This window comes from Haliaeetus leucocephalus, unplaced genomic scaffold, assembly GCF_000737465.1.
Source record: "Haliaeetus leucocephalus isolate CR32 unplaced genomic scaffold, Haliaeetus_leucocephalus-4.0 Scaffold830, whole genome shotgun sequence".
In the NCBI taxonomy this organism is placed as follows: Eukaryota; Metazoa; Chordata; class Aves; order Accipitriformes; family Accipitridae; genus Haliaeetus; species Haliaeetus leucocephalus.
The window spans coordinates 3,331,022-3,352,997 of record NW_010973266.1 but is presented as its reverse complement, the minus strand read 5'-3'; the positions used below and the strand labels follow the sequence as shown (position 1 = coordinate 3,352,997).

At 38.2% G+C, this 21,976-nt stretch overlaps 1 protein-coding gene across 2 annotated transcripts in view; it reads left to right on the top strand.

Moving 5' to 3' along the window:
• Positions 1-21,976, top strand: part of DOCK1 (dedicator of cytokinesis 1) — a 311,286-nt gene that overhangs the window by 48,383 nt on the left and 240,927 nt on the right. For both annotated transcript variants that reach the window (XM_010581957.1, XM_010581956.1), the window contains exons 14-23: positions 387-511; positions 815-913; positions 2,100-2,172; positions 3,934-4,037; positions 4,496-4,679; positions 10,760-10,857; positions 14,211-14,300; positions 14,793-14,893; positions 16,663-16,797; positions 20,391-20,499. In XM_010581957.1, coding sequence (XP_010580259.1) covers positions 387-511; positions 815-913; positions 2,100-2,172; positions 3,934-4,037; positions 4,496-4,679; positions 10,760-10,857; positions 14,211-14,300; positions 14,793-14,893; positions 16,663-16,797; positions 20,391-20,499 — 1,118 coding nt within the window. The remainder of the gene's footprint in view (positions 1-386; positions 512-814; positions 914-2,099; positions 2,173-3,933; positions 4,038-4,495; positions 4,680-10,759; positions 10,858-14,210; positions 14,301-14,792; positions 14,894-16,662; positions 16,798-20,390; positions 20,500-21,976) is intronic.

Sequence of the window (21,976 nt, the reverse complement as noted above, 5' to 3'; positions counted from 1 at the left end):
CCAACCCCCCCCCCCCCCCCCCCCCCCCCAAACGTGGAACTGAGGTGTTTTTTGAGTACATACTCTTAATGATGATGTGGTATTCTTTCAGTCCAGAAATAATGTGTGATTTTTTTTGTTGTTGTTGTTTGTTTATTAGATTCAGCTTACTGCACTACAAGTTGATAGTTCAGACTTCAGAAGTCTTAGCACAATTTTAGCTAAACAGCTTTTTCAGTACGACTAGTTTTGAATATTCAAGATACCATGGCTTTTAAATGTTTTGCCCTGTATATGTGTGATTGCTGTTACTAAAATATGTTGTTTATTGTTTATCATTGGTTTCACAAATCAATAGGTATACTGTAAAAATTGCTAAGAACTTTGTGCTTTGCTTTCTCTTTTAGGTGATGTTCGTAATGACATCTATGTAACATTGGTTCAGGGCGACTTTGACAAAGGCAGTAAAACAACGGCAAAGAATGTAGAAGTTACAGTATCTGTTTATGATGAAGATGGGAAAAGATTAGAGGTATTAAAGTATCTCACATCTGGGTCTTTGTGATTTTGATACGTATCTGTTTAAGCCTTTTCAACATCTTTGTATTTGTCAACTGAAGTCCCTATTTTTATGTACAACAAAATTTTCCCCTTTGTCATAACTAAATACATCTTGTCGTATCAGTGCATGCACTTTGATACTAATTTCATGAGGAGCTCTGAGCGTGAGCCATTCTGTCTTATTTTGACCTACTTCACTGATTTTGTTTATTTGAATGAAAAATTGGAGTTTAAGATAGACATAAACATTTCCTCTTTTGTTTGTGTTTTCAAGAGCGTTATTTTTCCTGGTGCTGGTGATGAAGCCATCTCAGAGTACAAGTCAGTGATATATTACCAAGTAAAGCAGCCTCGCTGGTTTGAGACTGTGAAGGTATATAAACTGTTACAATAACTTCCTCTGTATGGGTTAATATGCAATTAATACACGTTTCAGTGGAGAGCCTTGAGAAACAAAACTAGGGAAGTTCAATGCTTGTGATCATGTTTAGCAGGACAAAAGGAAAAGCTCAACTAAGGAAGGTTTTCAGAGACTGCTGGAAAATAGATTTGACTTTTATTGCATAATGAATTTTACTTCATCCTTTTGGTCAAGATGGCTGTTACGGGGGCACTCCAACATCCATTTAGGAACGGTTTACTCTATTTCCATGAAGCTGAGCTAGAGAAGCAGGGTATTAATGTTAAAACACAATTGCTGTAGTGTTGAACTCATCAGTGTTTTGGGATCTGGCTGATTGTGCTTTAAGCTTGCTGAATTTTCTTGGGCAGTAACATTTTAGCTTAAATGCCAAGTTTTAATATTACAGAGGAGGCTGATGTAAGCTTTATAAAATATATTCTGTCTAGCTATAGTCAGTGGGAGCAGTATACGTGTACTGAGAAGGGACTTAGAGGTACTCCCCACACCGAATTCTGAGTGCAAAGGTGCTCTTGTTGCATCTGTAGACAGAAAGTGACTGCTAGGGAATGGCAGAAACCTAGACGTGGTATTGGGGGACAGTGTACAGCACAGAACCTGAATGTGGGTGTGATTAAGAAAATATGGTGGCTCTAGGAAAAGTACTGGAGGAGAAGAGCATTGGTTACATGTCTGCACATTGATTACTTGTGGATCCAGATACATTAATAGTATTTGTAGTCCAAGTGTTATGTACATAACAGATATGTTAAGACTTTTTACTTCACTGCTGTTGATAATCAAGTTCACCTCTGAGTCAAACTCAAGAGGGGCCCATTCTAGAGCTGGGAGGAGTGGTAGGGGAGGCTTTGAGGTTAGGGCCCAACATCTGAAGTTGCATGTCTTGTCGGATAACTTAAGAGGCTTGCTTTGTTCCTTCTCTCTTTCTTCGTGCAAGAATTGGTGATTTTCCTGGGGAATTTGTGACCTTTCAAGGTCTTCTATGGCAAAATGGAGCTGGTATTTAACAGTAATCTTCCTGAAAGCGCCAAGGAAATTGTTGAAAGATGTTTAGATGAGATTTGGTAGTGGTCGATGATGTTTGAAGATACTGTACTGACTGTTTTTTTTCCTCCGTCCTCTTTCCCAATATATGAAGGTTGCAATCCCCATTGAAGATGTGAACCGCAGTCATTTAAGGTTCACGTTCCGTCATAGATCATCACAGGACTGTGAGTAATTCAGCCTTCTCATTATGGTACTTGTCAGTGTCTGGTGCCAAAATCTGCTGAAACAGGCATAACGTTCCTAATCTGTTAACTGACTATTGTAATACTTTTAGCGCGGGGATAAGTTTTTTGCCTGATTATTTTATGTTAGCATCTCAGCTTCTTTTTCCTTTACATCTTGTTCACCCTTACCAATTGACATCAAGTTTTTCCTTTCCTGCCTAGTTATTTCTCCAAGTCAAATAAAAGGGATAGTGAATAAATCTTTCAGTTAGCAGCTGTGAAAGGGTTGCGGTATTGTGTATCTTAGAAGTAGGTGGGTAGGGAATAGTAAAGATATTTAACAACCCCACGTGTGAAATGAGAACATGAAAGAGTTTACAGTAGGCTTGGTATCAGTAGTTGAAGACTTAGCTATTAAGAAACTTGGTTTCTGCTTCTGGTTCTCAGACTGACTTGTGGTTTTTTTGAAGTAATTTTAGTCTAAAAGATATTTGAGAGCTTGTGGTTTTCCTTGTCTTTCCTGTAATGTTGCTGGCAGCTGAGATGCTCTGAGCTATTGAGGATCAGATTGAGAGAGCTAGACATCTTCCATTTGTCAACAGTTGTTTTGTAGTAAAGTTTGGGGATTATGCCTTGGTTGTGATAATGTTCATTCTGTATACTGGTTACAGGGGCTGGCTCTCTTAGTAGGAAAGCCCTTCTAAATCTGCAGCAAAATTTTTTGCTGTAGAATAAATGCGTAGACAAAAGCGTTAATCAGGTAGTGTCCACTGCATGCATTTTAAGATGTGTAATACTCTTCATGTATATGTATCTGTGCAATATATAGTACATTACCCCATGGCGGTTATTTAATTGAAGCTGTATATTTTGCAAATTGATCATGAATAAAAGATTTACTTAGTTTAGAAAATGATACTTGCTAATGAAAACAATATGCCGAAATCAGTATCATTAGTATCAAAATTATGACTGTGCACTACAAATTACTAGTGTCAGAAGTATTTTTATGATGACTCAAAAATTTTGGTTGGCTGTGGTTTAAATATGAACTAGAGGCTGTGCTTTAGGTCTGTGGGGCTTTCTCACAGGCTCCTTGGGCCAGTCAAGTTGATTGCACTTACCTTCTGGTTTTACTTCTTAACTTACTTTGTGATTTTTTAATTGCCCTGTTGCTTTGTTTTTACTTAACTTTTGATAACAGATTTTGAACAATGAGAGCAAACTGAATGCAGTTTCTCGTTCGTGTTGGTTGTAGAGTGGGTCAGCTTTCCAAACTTGGATGCTTCATCTGTAGTTACGAATCCTGTTTCTGCTTTGGTTCTAATGTTCCCCCTCCAAATGATAAAGCCTTGTTGAGATCCTCAATGCTGGTCTTTAACTCATTATTTTAGGTACCAAGCATTGCCATTCTTCTAATTTCTAAAAACCTGAACACCATAAATGCATCAAATTTCTGTTTTGTTTTTAAAGAGTTGCCTTAATCCAGCTTTCTAAAAGAACAGACAGAATATAGAAGTATTAAGCATCTAGTTATTGTTGGTGTGGTCAGATTCTTACACATTTATTTTGCATTTTTTTTGGTTCTGTCTTGTGTTTAGAAGACTCTTCTAACTTCTTATACACTTTCTCTGAGAATCTTTACTATGGTCACTCATTTACAGGTTATCCGTGTTTTTGAGATTTAGGTTGACTGTCTGTATAAGTATCAAATACTTAATTATGTGGTGGTTTTTTTTTGTTTGTTTGTTTTTGTAACAGCCAAAGATAAATCTGAGAAAATATTTGCCCTAGCATTTGTGAAGCTCATGAGATATGATGGAACGACTTTGAGAGATGGAGAACATGACCTTATAGTTTACAAGGTAGAATTTTGAGATACTTTAGTCTTTCTGTAGTCGTTAGCTCAGCTGGCTGACTTGTAGTGAATTACTGTTACAGAATTGCACAGAAAAAAAGTGTTAGAGACTATTTTGTTAGATCAAGCAACTAAATAGCAAGTACTGTGCAATTTGCATATTTGGCAGCTTGATTGTTAAACCTTGAATAAGTTTTGCTGGGGATGTTTTAATTTCAAAGGCACTTGTTACTGAGTTTTATGTGGGTTTTAATGGCTGAGAAGAGTTACTTCTGTAGCCGTATAAATATTACATCTTGGCTCTAATCTGTAGACAGGTTAGTGCTAAATTACTGTTAAAGACTCACTGGGTAGCTCCAATTCTGGAGCAAACCTAAGAAAATCCAGTGTAAATAATTTTTTTACAATAATATTTTTACTAGATATTTTCAAATTGTTTTGTGTTGTATTAAAACACTACTGTAGGCAGAAGCAAAGAAGCTGGAGGATGCCTCGACGTATTTAAGTCTACCATCCACTAAAATAGAATTGGAGGAAAAAGGACACTCTGCAACAGGGAAGAGCATGCAGAACCTTGGAAGCTGCACCATCAGCAAAGACTCTTTCCAGATTTCAACTCTAGTTTGTTCAACAAAACTTACCCAGAATGGTAAGTTCCTAGAACTGCTGGAGCTTCTGTTCCTTGCAGTTGGAGTAGGATTGTATGTACTGCTTTTCCTGCCTTCTTCGTCCTCCTTCCTCTATGAATAGATGGTGGGTTGTTTGCCATGCAGTCTTGGATTAAATTGTCTGGATGCAGCAAAAGCTTCTACTGAGTTTGTGTACTATCCAGTCTTTTCTCTGTCCATGGGCTTTGTTTTGCTTTAGAGCAGTACTTGTCTCTAAGAAAACAGAAGAATCCCGAGTTAAATGGAAACAGGAGTATTGTTTGCCATATAGTTGAAACTTCTGTACTGAAATACACTGAAAACAGGCTCTGTGGCATTTTACTTCTCTGTGGGTGTGAATAATAGCACTAAGGAAGAGGATGAGTTTGCTTTCAAGCGTAGGTAATATCATGGCTCCGCTCCCAAATAAGCTATTTCATGTTATTTCCAAGGTGCAGTATCCATATCTTACGCCTGAAGAAAGCTCTGATGTTTTCTTGTGTTGGGCAGAAGGGATGTGAGCATGAGAATGTATTGCATGGAGGTCATTCTCGTGTTCACCCATCTTCACATGAAGACAGAGTACCAGGAATGGAGTCGGCATATTTTGTTCCTTTTAAAACTTGGCCTTATATACATTTTTCATGTGTATTTGTCAGCTGGCTGACTGCATCCAAACGCTGTGGAATGTAGAGCTGATGGCAGCCACCAAAGCAAATATTTCACATTTCCAGACGGTGCCCTCTCTGTAATTTTTGTGCTTCGTTGCCATGGAGCAGTCCCTTGTTCTCTTCGCTGCACCATAAGTAGACTTGGGAGTGTGGGTGGGTCATTGAGATGTGAGTGAGTCATGCCAGGAGAAGGGATCATTCCTTCGTGACTCGGGAGAAGGGACTGCTCAGTTTGGATAGATCTGTTGGGAGTTGAGGTTGTGGACGAGGAGGGCTTGGGACATGGGGTGGGTGGGAATAATGATTGGATTGTCATGTTAATGAGTTCTCCTCTGTCCAGGGGGAAAGTTACTACTCTGGTATGACTTCGTCGTCAACTCATAATTTTGTTGCAGTGTTTTTCAGTGGCATCTCTGTTATAGCACATCCTAGGTGTTTCATATTCAGAGCACATCAGATTCACTGCAGTCTGGCAGTCTTATAGCCTAAGAGGGTGTTTACAAAAAATTCGGAAATTATTTTGGAATTTCGTAGCAAAAATGGGATCATAGCTCAACAGTAACACAGTAGTTTTGAGGTTTTGTAGAGTGCAGAAACCAGCATGTGGAATTGAGCTGCTCTTTGTGATAGGATTAGGTTTTTCAGTCTTTTCTCAGTCTTTCCGAGTGCTTGTTAGTAGTTAGAAGTATCTCACAGCGATCAATGTATTGACATTGTTTTCACAGAACTATTATTAAAATTAAGACTGATCATTGTTTCATGCTTAATTTACATATAATTTGCTTTGAACTTTTGGTCTTTATTTAATGTTACTGTTAATTGTTGCCTGTGAAACTTTGAGAAAAAGTTGCCAAAGCCTTTTCTCTTTCTTCAAAGTATTTTGCCATTATTAAGCAAGATCGCCATGTACCCTTAAGCAATTTAGAAAAGAAACAGAAAACTTCATCATTAAATTCCTCCCTCGAGTATCATTTTTCATTTAAAAATTGGCAGCGCTGTTCAGATTATAGTTTCTAAAGCTGACTTTAACTTCTGTAAAATTGTTGGTTAATATTATTCCTTTAACTTTCTTATAAATAAGCAAGTAAAAATCCATGATTATCCTCATTTACCAAAATGGTGAGCCAAAACATAATTTTCTCCTTTTGGTCATCTTGTAATAGTTCTTTCTTCACCATCCATAAGTATCTTAGGATTGGCTTTAAGACTTACTTTTAGTAATTCTGAAACTATGTTAATAAATCACATGGCTCTTTCTGCATTGTATTTGATGTTGCAGACTATCTTTTTATATATAAGCTCTTTGAACACACACTTAACTTCAGTTCTCTATGAACTGTAAGTTTTTAATGTTGCTTTTCTGTTAGTAATTGATGTCCTTAGCATCTGAAAGGTCTCCAAAATAGCAAACTTGGCCACTGGTAAGACTTCAACTATTTTCTCTGAGAGAAGGTGATAGTATGAAGTATCTACCTAGTTAACATTTGAGCAGTAGTTAGTGATTTGTGGCAGAACATATTATAGCAACACATTTCCTGGCCTTTTCTTAGATTTTGCATTTAATTTTGAGGAAGAGTAGCAATGTAAACCAAAGAGGAGGACCATCTGAAAACAAGAAAAAAACCTCACCAACCTCCTCAGGAATCGGTGAGAAGATCAGCTTTTGGACACATCAGAAGTTGCTGTTCATCATCACTTTGCTTCTTGGCCAGATTCTCCTTTGCCGTCTGAGGCAGAAGAGAATGTTCTTCCTCCCATATCCACAGGACTATGGCAGTGCATGCCTTTATTCTACAGGTATGCCCTTTACGGGCTGAAGAAACACTTTGACGTGAACATCAAGTGCATTTTTGTGTGATGATACAGAGCTTCTATATTTAAACTCTGGAATTTAAGAATGGATATGAAACTGTATCAAACTATAGAGATGTGTGTGTTGAAGTCATGACTGACAGTGGTGGTGGCACCTGATGTATTAAGAGGCAATGTGGCCCTGGGTCCCCAAATTCTCTGGGGGGCGGTTGGCTCCTTGATACCTCACACTTGCTTTGCTGCTATTTACATGTTGTGGGGCATTGAATGCATCAGCAGGCACCCCGAGTTTGTGGTGGTGTGAGTTTGTTTGTTTGTTTGTTTTTTGTTTTTAAATTTTTGTTTTGTTTTCTTTGTTTTTGTTTGGGTGTTTTTAAGGTCAGAAGTGAGGAATTTGATCCCATGCTTGCACTTAATAACATCTCAGTAGATCTCTCTGGGGTGGGAAATGTTGGGCCTTCTGTTCTTAGGGTAAATGGATAGCAAGGTCTGTTTTGAATCTGTTCCTGATGTCATGTCCAAGTCAGGGTTGTGTGTTGATTTTGTTTTCCTTTTTCTGAGTAGGTCGTTGAGCTATGACAAACTGAGGTCTTGTTTCCTCCTGCATAGGCAAGGCAGTTTTGGTATTTGAGTCGTCTTTTTCTGTCAACCAGAAGCTGGAGACACCAGGAAATCCAGAAGGAGGGGCAAAATGGCATTAAAAGCGACATCCCCCTGTGGACAGTAAATCTTAGCAGTGTCTCTTACAAGACTGTCAAGGTGGATGCCTTTTATTATCAGGGTGATGGGAATAGAACTGATACTGGATTAATGGGCTTGCTGGAAAATTTTTCTGATTACCAGTAGCCATAGAGCTGTCTAGTGTTCTGCATGTATATTTGCTGTTGTGAAGCATGCAGGGTGTCTGTAAGGCCTATTGAAAGTATTTCTGTGTTTTCTTTTCTTCGTGAAGGACTCAAACCTCTAGATAATAGTGACTATTGCTCATCTGGAGTCAAGACTTTGAGGAACCAAGGAGACAAGTCTTTCAGAAAACAGTTGAGAAGAATTTTACTTAGTCATTCAGCACAATTGCTAATTTAAAAAAAAAAAAAGCAATACACATGATATGGTAAATTCAGGTGCTACAGTGGCATCAAAATGAAGATGTGAATACAGAATTAAAATAAAACAAGTCCTAAAGAGTGGAAAACCAAATGCTTAAAGTCAAGAGGGAAGATTATTTCAAAGAACACACAGGAATTTAATTAGAGTGGAAATATTATCTAACTTCAGTTCAGTGACTGGGCTTTGAGAAAAGTTTGGTTATATATATGGAAACCTTTGCATAAATACAGGTCAAGGAAAGTATATAACCAGGAAGTTGGACCATTTGCTTCCAATTGCTAAATAAGATGTAAAAGAAAATCTTCATACGTAGTCAACATAATCATAAATTACATTAACCCAAATAAAGTAGAGTTGCTGTTGGCTACTTGGCAGGCTAGATGTTTGTTCTAACCCTTTGGAATTGAAAATCCTCATTCTGTCATCTTCCCCTGATATTTTCTGATCATATAAATTTCCTCTGACCTAGGCTATGTTAAGTACTATTTACTATAGGCTAAAATACTGTTTTACATTCTTATCCTATTCTACTTACTGTATTATTTTATACCTAGACCTATTAAGAGAGCAGGATTAACTGACTGACTGGTACTTTGCTGGGATTAATGCTTGCAGTAACAGAGTGAATGCACATTTTTACTGTACACTGTAACTTATTTTTCTCTTTCTGGTACTTGGGCTGCATTGACATTTTCTGTTCACATATGTATATTCATTTAGCATTTGCTGTGTCATCATGCTGAAAGTACACATGGGTTTGTTTTCTTGGGGCAATACACGATGCCATTCAAAGATAGTCTGTGGGCTGGCTTTTGTTGAGATCATTTCTTTAGTCAAGCTGGTGCCTTTTTAGAAGTCAGACTGAAACCAAATTCAGTGGTGGGAAGCTGATACAAACATATTCATGAAACATTTTGGATACCTCATGGAAGCATCTTTTCTTTTCTTTTATTTCTCTCTTCTATTAATGTTGAGTTTCCAAGATTTTGGTTTCAGCCTATAGACTTCTTGTAGGAGATTAAAAAAAAAAAAAAAAAAAAAAGTAAAAATTGAAGGCTTGGATTGTTCAAATCTTTAATGTAGGAAAACACTCTCTACTTCTGTTCCCAAAGAGATAGTTAAGAGGCTTGGTTTGAGTGCTGCTCAGAGGGGAATCTATCCCAGGGAGAACTGCAGGCCATTCCACTAGAAGTAATTTTATTTATTGCTTAGAATGAAAGATTTTGGGGAAAGTATAGCAGCTGCTCTGGGTTTCTGCATATATTTTCCAGCATATACTCTGCAGATGCATGCCTTGGTAAACATTTTGTTGGCTGCTTTGAAAGTTTGAATAAAAGAAGTGCGGGGGTACTGGTTGGGAGAAGTGGTCTGTCCTTATTGTTTAAGAGTTACATTAGGCAGAATTCACATAATATTAACCATGCTGGGGGTGGGTGATGTGCAGTAGTAATCCGGTGGCTAAACCGAAGGTAGACAGTCTTTAAAATCTTCTATTTGTCTCTCTTTCTCTGGGCGGCTTCTACTGAGGATGAACTGTCTTTACGGATAGTTTGTTTTGTGCTGAAAACTGACTTTTAATGGGGCAGGGAGGAATTTTTCCCTGATGGTAGTCTGGCTAAGGCAGGACAAGCTTGGGGTTTTGGGTTTGTGGGCAATTCATGTCGCAACTCAACAAGTGCTAGGGTGGGTTTAACTTACTGGTGCTCCAGTGTGGTTGTTAGTATTCACTGGTGTGCTTATTTGCAGGGGAACCCCGATTGTGAGTTCCTCGTGAAAAGTTTTCCTTAAGGGAAACTGAAAAATGGTGTTGTGGCTCTTCATGACTAATAAAAGAGAGTGAGCTTGCCTTCTCTTTTCCCTTGTTTATCAGTGAATGCTAAAGTGACATGATGTTAATAGCGGGATGTAGAATTTGTGGACGAGACCGTTTGCAGTTGATTTGTTTCGTGATCTGATCTGTACCCTAGCTCTCCATCACTTGGAACCAACCAAGCAATTTGGGCATTGTGAGTTATTAAGCAGACAGCTTTCCACTGAATTAGCTTAGTTTGCAACTGTTTGCCTTGCATTGTGCCTTATTTTCTTTTCAGTTTATTCAGTGAGAGCAAAGAAGCTAGAAACATTAATGCTGGAAGAGTCACGGCCCTGTAGATATGACTGTGTTGGTGGCTGACTAATTTCATTTTGGCATCTTTTTCTAAACACACAACTGTTGTGTACAACAAATTAAAACTGAGGGATCAGACTTTCTTGGCCTAGATTTTAATGCTGACATTTCAAAAGCAGGCTGGTTTTTTGAAAGCCTTTCAGCGTTCTTTCATGATAGAAGTATTGTACTAGGTTTCTGCAGTGTCAGAGGCATGCTTGTAATACATTGTTGTCCGGTGAAAATGGCTGACCTAAGAAAGCAAACGTATGTGTCCTGAACATAGTTATGGAGTGTGAGTGAAAGTAAATATCCTACATGATATAATTGTTTTTCTTATTCCTAGTTGATCTTTTGGGACTTCTGAAATGGCGATCTAACACAAACCTATTGCAGCAGAATTTGAAGCAGCTGATGAAAGTTGATGGTGGTGAAGTGGTTAAGGTAACAAGTTAATTTCTTTAAAACTAAATTTGGTGTCATAATTTTGCCGAATCCCATACTTTGAGGTATTCATATCTTTTGTTCTGTTCCCTGCATTCCCCTCTCCCTCCCCAACCTCACTGCACATGCTTGCACATTAAATTGTAACCAGGTATCTCTCAGCCTTCAGGATGGTTAAGCCCTTCTCCCTGCCCTCAAAGAACATTTCGGAGGTTGAGTGCTGGTAAAACATATGTAAAATGCAAATTTCTGAAAATGTAGGGTGTTTTTTTTTTTTTTTAGCACTTCAGTGAATTTTTATATATAGATACATGAAGGCAAACAGTGTTTTTCTTTGCAAGATTAGAACATCTTGGAATTCATACATGGTGATATTAAATGTATTTTTAATATATGGACATGGAATGCAATCCTACTGTGTGCTGCTGATATTTAAAAAAAATATATTATTTCTCCTCAGAATACTTAGCTGAGGCAAGTTGTTTACATTTGCCAAGGCCACTGAGTGATTGTAGAGACCTACATAAAGACAGATTTAGCTGTGGAAAAGAGTAGGCTGGGACTTTATTGAATGTGTTGTAATAAATCAAATCTAAAAGAGTGTCAAAAGATGTAATGTATTGGGGACAGATGACCCTTAAGGGCCTGTAGTGTTGCTTCCTTACTTCAGTGGATTTTAATTTGGTTAATAGAAGCATAATGAATGCCTCATCTTGAAGTAACTTAAAACATCTGAGAATGCTGATATCCTTTATTGTGGTGAAAATAGTATCTCGCATGATTTGTTTTCCAGAAAGCTTCTACCTGCTGCTATTTTGTCATGGATCATTTCATAACTAAAAACTTGACACTGATACTCACTTCTGCCAAGTGCTGTCATAGTTCTGTCATTTGTAACTTTCCCTCCTCTCCTAATGACATCACAGAGTGTACAGCAGATTGCTGCTTGATGGATATTGGTGATTTTAGAAGCATCACAAAGGATGCAGCACAAAGGAGGGTTAAGTAAAAGCAATATCGGAGCAAGTTCCCCAGCTGGTGCACACTCACTGCTCCCTGCACTGTTGCAGGACTTCTATGAAATCATACTCCCTTTTCCCTTTTGCATAGGGATCTGAGCAGAACTCTGCAGAGGACAGAAGAGTGAATGTTTAATATTGCTCTCTTCACCACTTTTATTCTTTTTTTAAAGACCACTGTTTATGTTATCCATCTCTTCCAGGAGTGTTCAGAAGATCTTTGCGTAGACTGCTCTGTCGCACGTTTGTAATACCTAGTCTGTAACTGTTCCATTCTGTTCTTTCAGCTTTTTTTGTCCTTCCCGTTTTTAAATACGATACATGGTACAGTCTAGGTATATTAAAAAAAGTATGCATGTGATAAAACACATTCAAATTTTCTGTTACACTATTTTTTTAAAATGCCAGTAAAATGCCTCTGCCTATGGATGTTCGTTTATTGCTAAGTAGAGATCAGCCAAGATACTCATTCTGTGATTGACTGTTTCAGTAGTGTACAGAAAGTGTAAATGTTATCTCCCTTTAACAGAGGCTCTGACTCCATTTGTGCATAAAGTCTATAGGATATGAGAATGTAAACTAATAGACTAGAAATTATTCATACTAGCTCCCTACCTGAGAAATGTTTTCCTGCCACTTTATACAACAAACGCATCTATCCTGTATTCTTCTTGCTGTTACATGAAGTCCTTGTGAACAGATTTAAAACTTGTACTTTGCTAATGAAAGTCAATATATGATGCCTAAATGTGAAATGAAGACTTGATCAGTCATGACGTGGCCTTCTAACCCTCCTTTGTTTTTAAAGGGACTTAGCCAGGCAGTGTTTGGGATCTGAAAGTACTACTTCTCTTCAAGACAGAAACTTCTCCTGTCAAAGCTCAAAACTGTGCTTTACTCTTTCCTTCCTGCCAGATGCTGGTTAAATGTACTTTATTTGCACATGTTCTTTAACTGCACGTAGTTTCCTGTAGTGAAATTGAGCTGGATCTCCCCCAGAACTGAAGTCTAAAATCAGCTGCCAGCATTTTGGCTTTGCTGTTTTCTCATCTTCAGATATGAGTAGCACAAACTGTGGCTCCACGTTCACTTGTTTTGAGGAAGTTTGGCATTCAGCAGTGTTTAGTGAGGTGCTAAATGGAGGTTAATTCCTGAGATTTAACTCTGGATTTAGTAGATAGTCCAGGTGATTCATGTTTGATCTAGGAGACTCTGCATAGATAAAAATTTTTAAGGGAGGAAGGTGGGAATTGGGCTGTTTTGCTCCCACAGTGTATAATAATACCTCTTTGTAGTTGCAATCTCAGGAATCAATTGCCTTCTGCTTGTTCAGACGTTCTTCCCCAGCTATACCTTGTCTCGTCTACAAGACAAAAACCATTTTTACTTCATTTGAGACAGACATGCTGGAACAATCCATGTTGAACCCCTTCTTTCTCAACCAAAGCAAATACAAACTGAGGCCACGATCCATCCTCATTCTGCCTTGGAGGAGCCCGTGTCAGGTTTTTTTATGTCGTCTGGTGGAAGAAACTGCTCAGACACAGAATCCCATGCTGATAAAACCGAGTGTGTTGATGAGTATCTCTGGGCCATGCATGGATTACTTGCTGTGACTGGGAAGAAATACTGTAATTATACATGCTTAAAACAGCTTTTATCCCTCTGCTTAACTTGAATCTCCTGACACTAATCTGCTTTTACTTTCGTGTTGCGCAGATCAGGGTGTCCAGCCAAGTGGCTAGTGAAGACTCTTCCTCTGTTACAGTGATAGAGGCGTGTAGGTTTTGGGCTGGGGCAGAGGGTTGTGTGCTCTGTTTCCCATGGCTGCATGTGTGCTCTCCTTTGAAATTGTGGATCTGAGTTTATGCAGTCATGCAAAGCGATATGATGTGCGCTTTTCGTTGCTCAGCTCAAAACTACTGAGGATGACTTGATTCATTTGGCATGAGACTTAGTTGCTTGTCTGGTTTGTGCTCTGAAACATCAGTTTTCAGAAACTGCATGGTCCTGTTGACTGTATGTTGAAACTGAGTTTTGAAATACATTTTTGTTCTTTCACTATAATAGATTAAACTCCTTGTTCAGGTGTACCAAGTGTGTTTTCTGATGGGTTTTTTCCTGTTTGAGTGATACAGATGTATAGATAATCAACTTCACTAAAAAATAATTTGCTGAAAACAAAAATGTTAAATTTTCCTTTTTTTTGTTAACTTTTAAAACATCTTTACTTTGTAAAATGTATAAATGAAAGCAAATACATCTGTAGAAACCGGTGTGAAGTCTGAATTTCATTTTTCCTGTAAAAATGACGACTTGTGTATTTATTTGTAGTTTCTTCAAGATACATTGGATGCACTCTTTAACATAATGATGGAGAACTCGGAGAGTGAGACGTTTGACACATTAGTGTTTGATGCTTTGGTAAGTTTGCTTTGTAGATGGACTAAAATGTAGATTTGGTAATGATGAATAAATAAAACAAACATGGTGTAAATGCTAGAATGAAGTTTACTAATGAAATGTATCTTATGAGCTGTTACTTCTTTAATTTAAAATGCATGGAAGGTTTTTATTATACTTGAAGTTTCAGTTGGACTTGATCAAAAGGGTGTTGGATTACATCATGTCATCCTCTCAGAAAAGATGGAAGCAGTCAAGTCCAGTCATTTTAGTGGATTAACAGCAGAATTTCGGACAGACACAAAAAGTTTCTGCTCAGAAGAGAAAACTTTGTTATGAAGACGAAGTTTTCACAGGAAAGGAGTATATTGATATATTGGGAGGATAATCAAAAGCCAAAGTCTGTATGTTTTTAATGTTATTAATGTATCTTCTCTGAAAATGAAGGTGGTTGCATGTACAATATTAAAGATTTTTTTTGAGGCTAGTGCAATAATTATGCTCTTTTTTCAGGTATTTATCATTGGACTGATTGCTGACAGAAAATTTCAACATTTTAATCCTGTCTTGGAAACCTACATTAAGAAGCATTTCAGTGCTACGTTAGCCTACACGTAAATTTTAAATATTACTTTCTCTAATGTGGCTTGCACAGTTGTACCAGATAACGTTATTCAGTTACTTGTTTATGTAGTTTAATTAGGAATTTGCCCATAGAGCTGGGAAGGGTGGGTGGCTCTTGAAGAAGACAGGAGATAGTATGTCTTTCTCTCTTGAAATAACAGTAATAAAACTTTCAGTCATTTGCAAGGAGGAAGTCTTGTTTTTGTTGTATCGAGGGAGGGGATGGTTTGACTGTTTCAAAAATTGTTTTGTGAGGAAAATATTCATAAGCAATTCTCGGTCATACTTGAGAAAGAAATCACACCCATTTAAGATGCTTCGAATATATGTTGTTTGGTGCATTAAATTGATGTTCTACCCTGTATTATCTGCGTTACTGTCACTTTGGGGAGGAAGCAGCGAAGAACAAAAAAACACAGGTCCATTATTTTTGCTGTCTTAAGTATTTCTTGACAGGTTCTTTGCTGCTGCTTTAGACTATTAGTGTTGGAGGAAAATATACAATGGACATCTTTTCAGAGCTGGGAGGAAAAAAAAACCCAAACAGGGAAACCTGCTGTGCACTTTGCTGTTATACAGTCTCTATTATGTGACCGTAAAACGTTTGAGAATTGTTGATTTACAATAGCGAAGAAGAGTTAGTCGTTTAGTCACAACTTATATATTGCAATCGCTTCACTGAGTTACAGCCGCTGTTGCAGCCTTCGTGTGAAGTGGGTAGAGGGTGAAGAATCCCCCAGCATCTGGTTTTATTAGCAAGAGCTGAAGGTGGCCCTTTTGCTGGTCAGCATGGAGAGCATCCTTCCCTTCCTTAAATGCAGGGAGGGGGAAGCAGGCTTAAGCTTGAGGATGCTAGAAGATCTGAACTCTGGCTTGACTTGTGCCTGTGGGCATGAGAGATCCCTGCCCTCTCCCTGCCTTTTATTGCACGAGTTTGTAAGTGAAGAGAGGTTGTATTGACAGTATCTAAGCGATTACTTGAAATTCTTATGCAGTTTACCCCTATTCAAATAAATGCCCATATAGTAAGCTATCTGTCTACTCAATGTTATTTTCTGTTAATGGTATATAATGTTGTACTTATTTACATCTAGTGTGAATGTTGAAACATACAGTGTAGCTAGGATGATTTAAAATGGAATTGCTTCTAGTTGCATTAAGATCGTGATTTATATGCATTGGAAGGGAGGTAGTTGAAATGATATTATTTTTAAAATTGTCTCACTTTCAAGTTTGATAGACTTTATAATGTGGAATAAGAGAATTTCTGACTGGTGTTGTATACATTTTTGAGAAATAAATTTCACAAATTCTAGCCCAGAATCTATGGGAACACTATGTAAAGGGGAGGCCTTGTTTAATGAAGAAACTCCCATTTTATGTGTTTTAATTCTAACAATGTGTTTGTATTTAATTTAATTATTTTTATTATTTTGATTATTATTAGTAGTTGCATCTTTATAATAACCTAAATCTGAATATCCCTAAATATCTAGCAGAAAATAAGTCTGATCAAAACTTGCTGTATTGCTTGTATGTTGAATGTTTTTATAGCCTGTGTTTTTTCTTTTTTTCTCAAGAACAGGTTGCAGCTACTTACCAGCAAAACCAAGAACATAATGAGTTTATTAGTTGCATAATTAGTTTTGTAACTTGGTGGGCACTACTTAGGCACATAGTTTTTCTGTAAACCTTTCAAATTTGAAATTTTTCTCTGCGTGCATACTTGTAACTTTTATGTGTTTTTGTATTTATACAGAAAACTGACTAAAGTTTTAAAAACGTACGTGGATAATGCTGAGAAGTGTGGTATCACTGATCAACTCTTTAAAGCTATGAAAGCTTTGGAGTACATCTTCAAGTTCATAGTCCGGTCCAGGATATTGTTCAATCAGTAAGTGTGCTGAATGCTGAAACCTCCTGTAATTCTGATTGCTGATATTGTTCAAAACGGGTCAAAATTTTATAATGCCACAAGTTAAAGTTGCTCAATATTGCACTGTTGTAGAAATATCTTAAGTTAGAACTTATTTCAGGAGACAGCTGTTCCCTAAGAATGAGCCACATTTCCTTGAGAGAGGTATATTTTAAGCAGCAAGTGGGCTGCTAAAATCGTGATGTGTTGCAGCTCACTATAGTTTAGGTCACTGAACAAATAAAGCTTGCCACTATTTGGGAAACTTTTGTTAATAGCTAACTGTCTGGTATTGTGACTGAAATGTTGAAGCTACCGAGTAGCCGTACTGCCCTGTCCCTCATCCAAGCCTGGGCTCTGCTCCTGAGGTCTGGGAAGACTAAAGTACTGACAATTTTGCAGCAAAGCGAAGGGAGAGCTTCTCTGGACGGGAAATGTGACATTTGTCCTTGGGTGGTGTTTGCAGGGCTCAGGGAGAAGCTGTGGTTTGCAGAGGGCTTTATTCGTAGGCCAGACGTGGGGAGGGAAGGGAGTCAGAGTAGATGGACAGTGAGGAGGAAAAGGAGTATGAGGTGCACTTCGATACACTGCCTCGTAAAAGAGAACCACAAGTATTGTTGGAGTCAAACCCCCAACAGCTCGGAGCGCCCCAGGCCCCCCCCCACCTGTCAGAGCAGAAATACGAGAAAAATTATAAAATGAAGTCGATGATGTATTCGTCTTCACTTAGATTCAATCCTTTTACTACTTGTTAGCTATGGTAACAACCTTATTACAAGGGATTTATGTAGAGCTCTGTAGTTTACCAGCTCCACCAACCTTTCTCTAATTGAGAGATAGTAATTTATTTCGGTGGGAGTCTTGCTGTGAGATTCATAAAATACTGAATGTCACTTACACTCTTGCAGGTCCTACAAATCACTTTAAAACAGAAAAAAATAATTATCTCTTGCTGCAAATTAGATTTACAGACAATATGACCCTATGGTATTGGGCATTGGATTTCCTCGTGCTAAGCACTAATTCACAGTTCTTTAGCATCGGGAAGACACAGCTCTCAATGACAAGGGATTAATCAGCAAAGCTGCTGAATGACACCATGATTTGTTCTGCTCTAAGACTTAAATCCTGCCTGAGGTGTGTGATTTGAAGTGATTATAACGCAGAAGTGTATCAGTGTTCTGAAATATGGTTAGCGTTTTACTGAGGAATCGCAACAAGCAAGCAGAATCTTTTACTAAAGATATTACATATTTTTAACTTTAGTAATATGGTAGTGGACTGAATATATGGAGCATTTTAGTAATGTGATTGCAGGCAAGCTTTGGTTCTGGATAAATACGTAGAAGCCTAGTTCATCTAGTTTAACCCTGGTGGCAAATCTGTTTGTTCAGTATATCAAGGTTTATAAAGGCAAAATATTGTAAGTGAACTTTAGAAAGATCTTTGATTTACTCAGTAATGATACCAGTGTTTATGTTGTGTTTACAACACTCTTAAAATTTGAAGGCGGTTCTAGAAGGGTCAGCTTGGTGTAATCCTGGTTTTCTTTCTCATAGCAGCAGTGTTTTTGTGCATTATCAGGTGTATTAAATAAATATATGTTAATAACTGACATTAGAAACACATATGTGACTTATTTTTATTGCAGTTTCCTTTTTGAAATGCAAAGCTTTTTGTCTGAAACAGTTTGATTTATTGGACTGTCAAATTTAGTTCCTCTTTATATTGGTATTAGTTTCACCTCTCTAATCTGTTCAGGGGGACACTGAAATCCATTATTGATATTGGGAGTTAACAAGTAATTTGTCCTGCATAACCCCCAGTTTTAGCCCAAAAGGGGAATAGAAATTTGCACAGCAAAATAATGTAATTTAATATTTTTTCTGTAGCATTTATTTCCCCACGTACTGGTTGAATAGCTCTTTTTTAATATCTGTGGCTCCCAAAGGTTTATGAACACAGCATTAAAAATTATATGCATTAGTTTCAGTGGAAAGCAGCAGGAACATTCTGAACTCCATGTTTATCTTAAGATAAGCCCCTTTCCTTCTGTACTAGGTGGTCCATCATGATATCTTCAAACATGAAGAAATCATACTATGACTGTACATATAAAGTGCCTGGGTGTGGTGCTCTTTCTGAGCTGCAGACCACATTCAAGACCTTCTTATTGGGTTTAACTCCAGAAGAATATGGAGGGGAATTGAACTCTTTCTGGGAGCTGCTCTAATGAGTCTTGGTGCAAAATGTTTAGCTGAGCTCAGGGACAGAGCTAGTGGAACCAAGGAGGGCTTTGGAAGCCCAGTTGCTGTTGGATGAGGCTCTTGGAGGCAATCAAAGCTGACCGGGTAAGCATGGGGTTTAGTTGGGGAAAAAGTCCCCTCTGATGTTTATAAATACCCCTGTTTAGATTTGACCTGGATGACAGATTCTCCTGGGCTTCTTTTAAGCACTGATCCTTTGTCTTTTTCTGGGTCATGTTAAGTCTGTATAGTTGAGGTTCAAGAAGTGTATTTGCAACAGCCCTTATGTAGGCGAGTCATACATATTGCCAAAGGGGGAAGAATTTTTTTAAAGAATTTATGTGGAGCTTGTGGTCTTTTCCCCCTCCCTTTCCATTTCATAGTGAGAATTATCTCATCCTACACCTGAAGCAGAGATCATTCTACATCTAAATATTCAAGAGAGCTTTAGAAACATTCATTCCTGTGCTGTATTGAACCAGCGGACCAAGTTCTTCAGCTTGGCTGCATATTTTTTGCCTTTGGCGTTGCTCAGGCATCTCAGGGTTATCCCCCTGAAAGCATCTGGCAGGGGGGTGGTCCCTGTGGGCAGATCAGCTCTGAATAATCCTGCCTGAAGGCACAGGGACCTGCCTTGTGAACTTCAGCTGTGGATTAGTCCTTCTTCTGTGGCAGCTGTACTGACTGTATGGGAAACTGAGCCTTAACTAGTTTAGTGTTAGCGAGCCAGAAATTAGAGGTGAAATGCATTTTAACTTTAGCACTCCCTTCCCATGAAAAAAAAAAAAAGACTTTTTTTTTTTTTTAAGCAAATAGTGGGTTGGTAGGCTTTTTCTTTCTTGCACAGAGTTTAAGGTCACTCACCTGAGGCCACTGGTAGATTTTAATGATTGCTGGCAAGTTGTCTGGATGCTTTCTGGCTTCCTCATCAGAGAGCTGTTTGGCATTGGTCCTCCCAGACATCTGCTAGCTCTTGTGCAGGGTGAAGAGACTCTATCCCACTGCTGCGTGGGCATGTGGAATTGGGTCACCACTGAGGGATTCACCATGACTTGAAGGCGTAAACAACAATACTGAATGTGGCATTTTCCATAGGAAGCTTTAAAACAAAAATCTGTTGTTCCTGCTGGCCCAGCACGGTCTGTTTTGTCTTTAGGTTTTTTTGTGAAAGATAACTCTTGGTTCAGTGAAGAAACTTGTAGAAGTTCTTGAATTAAAAAAAAAAAAAGTAATGCAACAAATTATCATCTGTCATCTGAACAGATTTTTTTAAAACGTATTTCCATTTTAGTTGGATTGTGCTTATGAAACCTAATTATTTTTCAGACTTTATGAAAACAAAGGAGAAGCAGACTTCAGGGAGTCTCTGCTGCAGCTCTTTAAGTCCATCAATGAGATGATGAGCAGCATCTCTGATCAAACTGTCATAGTGAAGGTATGTACTTTAGAGGTTTCCATCTTGGCTTTACTTTTGCATCCTAAACCACAATTAGGCAGCTGATGAAGTGTATGCTTGTGTTTGTCCCCAAAAGTGTATTTTACCTCAAACGTGGTTAATACTTAGTGCTTCTAATGAAGGGTTTGTGACTATATAAAGAATGTGCTTCAAACAAGTAAGTTTACTTAAATTGCTGCAAATACCTCACTTTTATTTTTGAAAGAGAACTTACTTAGGGGTTAAATGGTGTTTAACTTGTATAACATTAAGGTATTTTTAAGGCATTATCTTTAAGATTTTCATTGTAATGTAGATCCTCGTATTCTTATGCACTTATTTATATCCTAGGCTGTTCAGGAGCTTCAGCGTAGTATCTTAAGCCCTAGTACATGTTTTTAATGGAAAATCCGTAGTAAGTCAGACTGCAAACTCTACCCCACACCCCTGTTCTTCGGTCCCTTTAAAATGGTAGCTACTTCTGGTAGCATTGGCTGGCTCATGAAATTGGGAATGTGGTCTCTGACCTCATGTGAACACGGGTATTTATTGATATCACAGAGCAGAAGCATTGAATTATGGGACTGGTAGGTTTTTGTATCCAGAGGAGTCTGAGGTCATTGTGCCAATACTGGACTCATGTTCTGTTAGTGAATCTCTTTCACTGTGGAGAAGTACAGAGACAGTCATAAACACACATTTGATAAGCTACACCTTGAAGTTCTCCTTGTGGTTCAAAATAGAATTTATAAAAGGACCTAACTCTTGACCTAGCCGTGCTGAATCAGTTGAAAGATGATAATCAGAAAGGGGCTAAGTGTTGGGGTTGAATTTGGGGACAGTTTGACAGTATGACGCCTCCTGTTCAGTTGTGCAGTGGTTGTGCATTAGAAAAAATTTTTTTTATAGCATCTGGGAAGCAAAGACAGACAGTGGCAAAGTGCTGGGCCGGTGCAAGAGGTTCCTCTTGAAGGCAGCTGGGAAGCGTACAGTGGGAAAACATCTAAGTCAAAGACACTGGTCCTTTGTAGCTGAGTGCATGCAAGTCGTAGGCTAGTAATACCATGCTGAGCACACAGCAAAAATAGGGGATAAAGCTGCTGAGTTTGACTATTTTAGACAGAGAGACTGAGACTGTATCATCTGGTAACAAAATAAGGGTATTACATGTTTCATGAAAGCTGTATTTTCATTCTATTGACAAAGCATCTATGCTGAATAGAAATTGGTAAGTTTGAGTCAGTGACTCAGAGTGTGCTATCTGGTGTTTTACAAATAGGATGTTTTCAGATTACGAGGATTGAATGTAAGATTTATTTTCCTGAGACTTGTTTGTGAGGCCTACTTCAGGAAGGCAGATGAACATGAACTTTTTTCATGTTCATGTTTTCATGAAGTTTTCATGAACTGTTTCAACAGTTTCATGAACTGTTTTCAAAGTTCATGCCTTAAGGCGGGGGGGGGGGGGGAGGTTAAA